The 11,065-nt window shown below is 43.3% G+C and overlaps 1 protein-coding gene across 1 annotated transcript; it reads right to left on the bottom strand.

Annotated features, from left to right (window-relative positions):
- Nucleotides 1-3,958: 3,958 nt before the first annotated feature.
- pmp22a (peripheral myelin protein 22a) lies at nucleotides 3,959-9,011 on the bottom strand. The gene is made up of 5 exons (XM_084329347.1): nucleotides 8,886-9,011; nucleotides 7,709-7,798; nucleotides 7,044-7,137; nucleotides 5,967-6,107; nucleotides 3,959-4,847 (listed from the first exon to the last, which is right to left on the bottom strand). The coding sequence occupies exons 2-5, from the start codon at nucleotides 7,784-7,786 to the stop codon at nucleotides 4,699-4,701; spliced, it is 462 nt and encodes a 153-aa protein (XP_084185473.1). The 5' UTR covers nucleotides 7,787-7,798; nucleotides 8,886-9,011; the 3' UTR covers nucleotides 3,959-4,698.
- Nucleotides 9,012-11,065: the final 2,054 nt, after the last annotated feature.

Raw genomic sequence — 11,065 nt, 5'->3', positions numbered from 1 at the left:
GAGAGTAGAGTATGGAGAGAGGGATAGGGAGAGAGAGGGGGGCGAGAGAGGGGGATAGGGAGAGAGATGGGGGGATGAGAGAGAGAGGGAGACGGGAGAGAGAGATAGGGAGGAGAGAGAGGGGGAGAGATGAGAGAGAGGGATAGGGAGAGAGGGATAGGGGGAGAGAGAGAGAGAGGGAGAGAGCATAGACAGAAAGAGAGGAGAGAGAGAGAAAGAAGGACAGTGTATAGACAGAAAGAGAGAATAGAGAAAAATAGTGACAGAGTACAGACAGAAAGAAAGACAGAAAGAGAGATAGTAGAGAGCTAATGCCCTAGCCCTCAATATTATACTCTGCTGTCTGCTCTGTCCATAGGCGTGTGGCCGGTGGCCAATCCCAAACACGGCATCTGTGCATTTTCCCACCAAACCTAGGTTCAAATACATAAACCAAAATGGGTTTTTGGCTGACGTGTCTCTCTCCCATACCCCGTCTATAGCTACACGTCGGCCCAGAGATAACAGAAATGCACATGTGCCCTGGCCTTGACACAGACGACCGCCGCTGGACTAAAGAGAGGCCTGAACAAACTTACAATATGTCATAATTCACACTCAATATTCTATATCAATAATGATTGTACCTAATAACATTTAACAATAACTTTTAACTTAGTTATCAATGTCCCTCAATTAAATAAGGTAAATATAAAGTAAGCACAAAGTCAACTGAATATTCTCAAGCCTGAGAATATTTTCCCCACAGCTTGAGTGATAGAGAACGACTGTGGTGTCACTGAACACGCCTGAGGAGAAGCGAAGTGTGCTGAGTCTATTTCACCCCGAGACCTTTCACTTTGCTCACAAAGCGAGTTGAGGGGAATAACTTTGCTCACTATTTATTTATTTATTTATTCATTGGAACTTTTTAAACTTCAGTTAAACTGACTTTCATTGTTTGTTTGTTTGTTGTGTTGGTTGTCCTTGCACTGAGCTACCGGATACCTGAATTTCCCCAAGGGGATGAATAAAGTATAGATAAGAATATACAAGCGCCACGCCTCCCACCGATTCGCTGTAAAGGAACACGCCAACTTTTTGAGAAATTAGCTTATTTGCCATCTACCCTGAAGTTAGACAAGCAGATACATATCATTTTCTTCTCTGTGCATGCATTAGACTTAGGGAACAGCCACGCCGTTAGCCTAGCTTAGCGTCATTCACTGGAACTAGGTGTGCCAGTGTAGCCTAGTTCCCAACAGTCATGAAATACACTCCAAATACAACTCCAAAACGTTCCTGTAAACATGTTGTGACCTGTGTATTTACCACATGGAGAGACATTTTCGTTTTCTAAGCAGATATATACTCTGAACAATTTTGTGCCGAACCACTGCTGCCTGGGCCCAGAGATTTCATCACCTCAAAAGCCCTGTTGCTTTTTGAAAAACTGGGCTTTTGCCCAGGCAGCAGCGGTTAGGCAAAACATTTATCCACGTGGTAAATACACAGGTCACGACATGTTTACAGGAACGTTTTGGAGTTGTATTTGGAGTGTATTTCGTGACTGTTGGGAACTAGGCTACACTGGCACACCTACTTCCAGTGAATGACGCTAAGCTAGGCTAACGGTGCGGCTGTTCCCTAAGCCTACTGCATGCACAGAGAAGAAAAGGGTATGTATCTGCTTGTCTAACTCCAGGGTTAGATGGCAAATAAGCTAATTTCCCCCAAAAGTTGCCGTGTTCCTTTAAAAACGAGACCGTACTGAGAAGAATAATTTAGGATAAAGTCACTCAACAAAGACGCATCGTTATGCTCTCCGAGAAGCGCTCCGCAATCAGCTGATGAGCTAAACACATCTGCTCTTTATTTTTTTTAATGACGTTTTTATTTGCCTCCACTGGTAGAAATGTTGTTGAGTCATTTATACCCTTAAACCACGTTTTTAACTGCACCCGTCGATGGCTGCTGAAACATTTAGTGTCTGAGCACAGCAGCGCCAAGTTTCCAGCATTTAGCTGCCGGAGCCCGGAGGCGGTATCTATCTCCGGTGATTGTTTATAGATTGGATGCAGAACATTTATGAGCCTGTAGGTTAACGCTCCTGTGGGTGTCAGAAAACGTTATGGTGGTGAAATGTTAGTGTGATGGTGTGTAGAGAGAGAGAGAGCCACAGGAGAACCATTCATTCCCAAAGCTGAAGGTTCTTCCTTCCTTTGCTGCATTTATAAAACTATGATCTCTTTCATGTTTTACATATATAGTTTTTGTTTTTTTGTTTTGCATATATATTTTTTTTTCTTTTTTTATGTTTTAAAATAGTAGGCTACACTCATTTGAGTAGTGGAAAAGGGGTAGGATTAAATAAGTGTATACTTCTTCCTACTCCTTTTTGAACATGTAGATTGAGTTGTGTTTTGCTTGTGTTATTGTTTGTTTGTATTCATTGCATGTTCGAAATAAAGATTTCAAATCAAATCAAATCAAATCTCTGACCACTGTGTGTCGATTTGTCGCTGTCTGAGCTGATTTTCTATTGTTTAAGATAAGATTAGATCATATATTCCTTTTAGCACAGCAGAGGGGGGAGGGGAGGTACAGGTATGGGCAGGGAAATAGTAGAAGACATTAAATATAGGCAATATAATTATAGTAAAGTAAAACAAATTAAATAAGCAGTGTAAACAATATAATTAACTCTCTTAATTAATATAAGCATATGAGCAAGTAAACAGTGATGAATGATGATTTATGATGAATTGATTATGATTTATGAATGATTTATGATGAATTGAAAATGGGGGACCCTGATGTAAACAAGACGAAAGTCTTTCTCTGGTCTGCATCCCCTTAACAATTGTATGTATTGAGCTGTACTGTACTGTACCCATTCTGCAATCTGTTAATAAACTTTTCAATCAATCAATCAATCAGTGTAATCAATGGTACAGATAAGGGTCTGTATGCCCAATCGGTTATATTATAATGTTACAATAAATATGGTCAATAACACTTAGAATCTGAATATACTAAGGGTAACTAAAGTACACAGGTGCGGTATACACAAGGTACCCTAACTGGCATGCTATACACGTCATTCTTATTTATTGTGCCTATATGTATGAAATCGCTGATAAACTATGTCTTGTCTTGTAAGCTCATCGTCACTGTAAATGAGGGTAACCTCAGGTGTCACGAGTTCAAATGAAGGTTTGAAATGAAATGAAATTCCAAGAGACATTGAAGCATTTATTCAGCACAGCACAGCACTCATGCAACACAGCTACAGTGTGTTTGTTGAGTTCCTTAAATGCACAGTTTCACTATCCTTATCTGTCATCATCAATTTACATTATGTGTTGTACTGAATTGTTCATTTTGTGTTTATACAGTTCAAGAATGAAGGATTGTTACAAGCTGAAGACTACTCCTGGCTCGAACTATATGCTCTACTCCAGCTCCACCCAGTGGTTCAACATCACTACTACAATGTACCACGCAAACAGCTCAACCTCCTGTGTTTAAAGGCACCCAGTCACTCCAGTATATCCTCCATCTAGTGTTTCTAGCTACAGAAGAAATTGGGAGGGGGGGGGCAAGAGAGAGGGATAGGGAGAGAGGTATAGGGAGAGAAGAGGGATAGAGAGCGGGAGAGAGAGGGATAGGGAGAGAGATAGAGGGATAGGGAGAGAGAGGAATAGGGAGAGAAAGAGGGGAGATAGAGAGGGATAGGGAGAGAGAGAGGGATAGGGAGATGGAGAGGAGGGAGAGAGGGATAGAGAGAGAGAGAGGGGGGGATAGGGAGTGGCTTGACCAATAATCCTGGGTCTTTGCTGCCGTGTGGGAGGGACATGATATGACTGACAGGCGTGACAACCAGGAGGTTGACGTTGCTTTAATTTAAATAGTCCATGATGCCATGTGGTGGTGGGCGGGGCGCTCATGAGGAGATGGAGTTTACGTCAAAACAGAATTCCTTTCAAGTGATTTATTTAGAAGAATACTAACAAAAAAGCAATTGCAAACACGGGTTTGTACAAAGCAGTTTTCAACACAAGACACGAGACACTTGCTAACAATGTTAAAACGGCGACACAAAAGGCTATACATGTTTCAACAATGGCCGATACAAAGCACCATTTCAGAGAAATTCGAATAGAAAATACAAAACTATTTCTATTTGTCCTATCAAGTACAAAGATACTTCAAAATAACTTCTTCATTTGTTTATTCACACTTTTGTCTCGATTCGATTTTTCGGAGGCTCCTCCTCATTCCCTTCGCGGAGAAAACGCGGCAGTAATTCAAGAGTAAAAAAAGCGATTGACGGTCAAAACGCGACGGCGAGACGACATGGAGACGACTAAGCCTCAGCTCTTTGGTACAAGCTGTATGACGAGGGAGAGAGAGAGAGAGACGTGAGCTCTCTCTCTGGTCGCTCGATGAGTAACTCAAACAACACTATGTACACAAGGTATGTATAAATATGTCTAAAAATCAAACAAAACCACAGACACTATGTACATCTTTGGACTGTAGCGTTGGCCGGATTGTTCTCAAAAACACGTGTGATGGATATGTGGTGAAAAAAAAAAAGTAGGTAGGATGCCAGTTGGGATGCCAGTCTTATGGGTCTGTGGGCAAGTGGGCACAGTGCTGTGTTCTGGTATGGGTGGAGGGGTGGTGGTGGGGGGGCGGGGTCTCCTCTTCCTCTCATTCCCTCTTCCTCAGGACGATGTAGATGAGTCCGCTGATGAGGGCCAGGGGGAAGGCCACCCAGGCCAGCACGTAGGCGTAGCCGAAGGTGTGGTCCTCCGGATTCATCACGGTGTAGATGATGGCACCGCACATCACAAACAAACCTGGAGAGGAGGAGGAGGAGAAGAGGAGGAGGGAGAGGAGGGAGAGGAGGAAGAGGAGGAGGGAGAGGAGGAGAAGAGTAGGAAGAGGAGGAGGTGGTGGGAGAGGAGGAAGAGGAGGGAGAGGAGGAAGAGGAGGGAGAGGAGGAGGAGGAGGGGAGGGAGAGAAGAGTAGGAAGAGGAGGAGGTGGTGGGAGAGGAGGAAGAGGAGGGAGAGGAGGAGAGTAGGAAGAGGAGGAGGTGGTGGGAGAGGAGGAAGAGGAGGAGGGAGAGGAGGAAGAGGAGGGAGGAGGAGGAAGAGGAGGGAGATGAAGAATAGGAGGGAGAGGAGGAAGAGGGAGAGGAGAAAAGGAGAGAGAGGAGAAGAGGAGGGAGATGAGGAAGAGGAGGGAGAGGAGGAAGAGGAGGGAGAGGAGAAGAGTAGGGAGAGAGGGAGGGGGAGACAAGAGAGAGGGGTAGGGTGAGTGAAGGATAGGGAGAGAGAGGGGGATACGGAAAGAGAGGGATAGGGAGAGAGGGGGAGAGAGAGGGAGCAAAAGGGAGAGGGGGAGAGATAGGGAGAGAGAGAGCGAGCAAAAGGGAGAGGGGGGAGAGAGAGAAGGAGAGAAATAGATAGAGAGGGAGAGAAATGGAGAGAGAAGGGGGAGAGGGAGGGAGAGAGAAAGAGAGGGGGAGAGAGAGAAAGGAGTGGCATGGTAAATGGAGAGGCTTTATTTGTTTTTGATGGATGAGCACAAGGTTCCCTCCACAGTGTGACATAACCACCAAGTGAAATATGTGACACTTATACTTTGACAAAACGTTTGGTGGAATGCAAGCAGTAACTCATTACTAACTGGGATTTGAAACATGAAACATGTTGTTTATAAAAATAGTCACATTTTAAAAAGAGGTCATTTGTCTCTCTATTTGGAGATATGAAACTACAAACACGGGCCTTCAAATGTACAAAAGGACGGATAGCTTTTTGGAATGAAACCCAAAATGATAGTATTATTATTAATTAACCATTGAGAGAGACCGCCACCCATTGATCGCAAGGCACCAGAGGCCTACGTTCCACATTTTGCTCGGGAAGGGGGTGTGAGCCGCCCTGTCAAACAGTGATGATGTCATACTCACTGGCCAGGATCTGGAAGACGGCGGTGAGGAAGAATCGTCCGCCTTTCACCAGCTTGAAGAGCTGATAGACGAACGCGATGAGGGAGAAGAAGCAGAAGAGGACGGCCAGGACCATGAGGGCCTGAACCGCTTGGATCCAATCTGGGGACGCAGAGAGATGTTCACAGGGGTTATAACACACACACAGAGAGAGATCTGTGACACACTAATTGATTGATTGATTGATTGAAAATTTTATTAACAGATTGCAGAATGGGTACAATACAGTACAGCTCAATACACACAATTGTTAAGGGGATGCAGACCTGAGAAAGACTTTCGTCTTGTTTACATCAGGGTTCCCCATTTTAAATTCATCATAACATATATGACATACATGACATACAGATAGACAGTACTGCTACATCTATACATTTATGACATACCAGATTTACAAATACAGTACTGTTTGTGACACAAAAAGAGTTTAAAAAAGAGATTATATACATTTGACGAAGAAACTGTACATTGGATGAGGTGGGTGGGGTGGGGTGGGTAGGTGGGGTGGGGACTGTACATAGGAGGTGGTTGGGTGGGTGGGGTGGGGGGGGGGGGGGGGGGGTGGGTAGAAGGGGTGGGGTAACTGTACATAGTATTATCGACGAAACCTTACTTGGTCCCAAGAAGGCGTGGGAGAAACAAGAATCGATTCATGTAATCGGCCATTCAGCAAATCAATACATCAACGCCCAAAAAAAGATTTTCATAGTTTTTTTTGTATATGTTTAGTTGGGTTTTCTTTGCTATAAAGTCATTCCTATTCACTCTGTTTACATTAATTGCATGCAGTGCAACAATTACGATCATCGAGGTACTATACAGTGGACAACAACAACAAAAACAACAACATAAAAACTTTCTTTGAATGGGGTTCAATAAAAAAAACAAGTCCCTGATGAATCACACCCTCATAGCATAGAGGGGCTGCTATGTTGCTAACACCCAGCGGGGTGTGGTTTGGTGTGGTGTGGTGTACCCCAGGGATGCTGGAGGGACACGTTTGTACATGGGGGGATGATGGTGACTCTGTTGACTAACCTTCATTGCTGACCGGTGTGCAATGGTAGCCTCCATTCAGTGTGCGACAGTTGTACCACAGGTCGGTACTCCCACTCGCCCCTACAGACCAGGCCTAGTAAACAAACCGACACAGAGCATGTGTTATACACACCTACTAGAGCAGCCAGAAGTCTATTAGTCCCACGATTAGACAAAAACAACAAGACTGGTAATATCAAAGCTATAGGAACTAACCTATTCACCCAGTTTAACCACCTGTACATTGTATATTATTGCTGTTGCACTTTACTGTTACATTTGCACTCTGGTTGGATATGCCAGACTTATTTCCGTTGTACTGTACATGTATGATGACAATACATTTTAATCTAATCTAATCTAACATTGTGCATATTTACAATAAATAAATAAAAAAAAGGCTATCTTGAACAAGTTTGAACATTCAAAAGTAATGAGCCTTGATTGATTAATTGAAAAGTTTATTAACAGATTGCAGAATGGGTACAGTACAGTACAGCTCAATACACACAATTGTTAAGGGGATGCAGACCAGAGAAAGACTTTCGTCTTGTTTACATCAGGGTCCCCCATTTTCAATTCATCATAACATATATGACATACATGACATACAGATAGACAGTACTGCTACATCTATACATTTATGACATATCAGATGAACTCACATTGGCAGCTGTCGATACAAAGAGGAGGACGAGGATGATGAGATGTAAGACGAGTACTCCCAGAAGGATGAGCAGCATTTTCAAGTAGTTCTACGAGGGGACACAGGGAGAGACAGAGGAAAGGGACACAACAGTCAAGCCAGATGTCCTACCATGGACAGACACAAGTTGCGCCTATAGGGCTAGGCCGCGCCGCTGCCACGGGGTGGCGCTGTTTCCACACGCACACAGCGCAGACCACAATGTTTACTTCGAAATCGAAAAAGTATCCCATTACATTCAAACTTGAAGGCATCGGAGGAGGACTATAATTCCTTCCTGATGGAAACTGATAAAAGTTTCGATCTTAAGATGCAATCAGGGCTGCATGGATTAAACGAAAGCAATACCCGTCTCGATTGTGGGCGGCTGGCTTCTATAATCAATGTATTAGTCTAATTGGAACAATAAACAATTCATCAACGAGATCGAGTTATGCACTATTGCATAAGAAACTTAAAGTCAAATCAAATTGTGTTGGAGGAGGAGAGTTGGGACCAACTCGTACGATCACGAAAATGAAATCACGACCCATGATTAGATGATGAGGCATTGCTTACGAATCAGGAGAAATCAGCGCACGCTGCTAGAAAACAACAACTCCTATAACTGCGTGCGTGGAGCCATGCATGCGCCCGAACCGTTAGGTGTGGGACGTTTAGTAGTTCGAGTTTTTGTTTTGTTTTATTTGTCACATATAATGTACATTATAGTGAAATGCTTGGTTCTGTATATGAGCCTCCTGAAACTGCTTTATACAGTAAAAAGTTTAAAGAATAAAGTCCAAACACTACAAGTACAATATGCAAAGAATAAAGTACAAATGCAAGCTTAAATGCAAAAATGCAAGAACGAGGTAGGGATATGCAAATAGGAGGAATATCGATGCAGTCACGTAAGATATAAGATTTAGCTATTGAGACACAGATGAAATAATAATGCATTCGTGGATTCATTTTCACGCGAGAGAGAAAAGTATAGGCTAATAAATCCACAGGGTTGACAAAAAAAAGTCCAGGCTGATAAAATCCTTTCGCAAAACAAAATAAATAAACGGAGAAAAAGAAAAATTATAACATTCGGGTTCACAGAGTGAAAGAAGAAAAGCTGGCCCTCGATATAGTCCATAATAACTTACAAAAGGGGATGTTTTCGGTGGAAAAAGAGTGCAGGAGAGTGAGGACGAGGCTGGGACTGCTACTAAAGTCTGCGACCACGGAGCTACTATTCCAGATGTGGGACAAGTACAACACACCCTGCAGTCCAACTTCTGCTCTGCGTGAGAACACCGCCCTGCGAGAGCGCCTCGACGTCACCCAGCAGACCCCCACCCTCCCTCCCTCCCTCCCCCACAAGCCACTCACCCAAAAAAGTAAGGGGGGGGGGGGGGGGAAGTGTAGTAGTTTATCCCAAGTTTCAAGTTTCTCATAGTTTTGTTTTATTTGTGTCACATATAATGTACATTACACAGTGAAATGCTTGGTTCTGTATGAACCTCCTGAGATTGTGTTTCATACAGTAAACAAAGAATAAAGGCCAAACACTATACAAAATATACAATATACAACCTAAAGTACAAAGTGAAGTACAAAATGCAGACAATGAAGTACAAAATATATGCAAAAATACAAGAATGAGGTGTTAAAAAGTGTCTAAAGTGAATGTTTATATCCCCTAGTTTCTTTGGTCTATCGAGTCCAAAAGGATTTTTTTAGGGAGTATGCTAATCGGCATCACTGCAATGTAATATCCCCCACGTTTCGATGTATAAACCTTGAATTCTTTTTTAGACGACTTTGAGTGAGTGAGCCTCGAAGAGCAGAGCGGTCTCCTAGAATGAACCGAAGACGGAAACGCTCCTTTTCGTAAAACCTGTTCTTCTGACGTCCTGTACCGTGAGTTGGTGGCCTTAACAATAGTCCACTGCACTTGACCTTCACCGAGCTGAGCTATAGCGACCCGTTAAGTCAGAACGACGGCTCGCCGCTCTGTTCCAGATGGCCCAATGCGCCTGGATAACCCTGCTGACCTCCACTGACTCAACTCAACGCTGAACACTGAGCTCCATAAAACACACATGTCCAGCAGCATGTCCACATAGCCAGTGTGTGTGTTTGTTTGCAGTGGTCTCTGTGTGTGTGTGTGTGTGTGTGTGTGTGTGTGTGTGTGTGTGTGTGTGTGTGTGTGTGTGTGTGTGTGTGTGTGTGTGTGTGTGTGTGTGTGTGTGTGTGTGTGTGTGTGTGTGTGTGTGTGTGTGTGTGTGTGTGTGTGTGTGTGTGTGTGTGTGTGTGTGTGTGTGAACAGACCAGACCTCCAGAGGCTCTGTGGTATTCCCAGAATGCAGGTGAGTGAATCAGGCCTTGTGTTTATCATCTGCGTCTGGGGAGGGTGAGGGTGATGCCTGGTGCCTGATGCTATGGGGGACTACTAATACACCTGCATATAACCCGTATAACTCTGTATGATAGCATGTACAATAATGCTGTAAATACTGTGTATATATAACGGATGGTATCGTGAAGCGCAGTCAAGAAGGGCTGGGGTGAGTAGCGGTGCTATGGGTTAAACTCACTCTCACATCCTCAAAGTACAAATAAGTGAATTCACCTCTTGGTATAGCGGTCTGTGTTGCTGCCCGCGGTGTGGGAGACCGGGGTTCAACTCCCACTCGGGGCATTGATGTTTGAGGTGACGTTGTCACAACCATACACATATATATATATATATATATATATATATATATATATATATATATATATATAGTAGTAATATTAGTATTATTATTATTATTATTAGTAGTAGTAGTAGTAGTAGCAGTAGTAGTAGTAGTAATAGTAGCAGTAGTAGTAGTAGTAGTAGAAGTAGTAGCAGTAGTAGTAATAATAATAATAATAATAATAATAGTAGTAGTAGTAGTAGTAGTAGTAGTAGTAGTAGTAGTAGTAGTAGTAGCAGTAGTAGTAGTAGTAGTAGCAGTAGTAGTAGTAGTAGTAGTAGTAGTAGCAGTAGTAGTAGTAGTAGCAGTAGTAGTAGTAGTAGTAGTAGTAGTAGTAGTAGTAGTAGCAGCAGCAGTAGTAGTAGTAGTAGTAGTAGTAGTAGTAGTAGTAGTAGTAGTAGTAGTAGTAGTAGTAGTACCACAGTCTGCCACACGGACACACTTCACCCCTCATTACACTGAGGTCCAGTGACAGCCATGTGAACTGAGGCGGAATATAAAGAAACACAACGCAAAACGGCACGACAGCTACAAATTATGTCCCGTAACTCGACTTCCAAATCTGTGATCCGCTGAGCGCAAGCTGTACTACGGCAGGGATA

This window comes from Notolepis coatsorum (genome assembly GCF_963971535.1).
Source record: "Notolepis coatsorum genome assembly, chromosome: 14".
Lineage (NCBI taxonomy): Eukaryota > Metazoa > Chordata > Actinopteri > Aulopiformes > Paralepididae > Notolepis > Notolepis coatsorum.
This window is presented reverse-complemented; position numbering and strand designations above follow the sequence as displayed.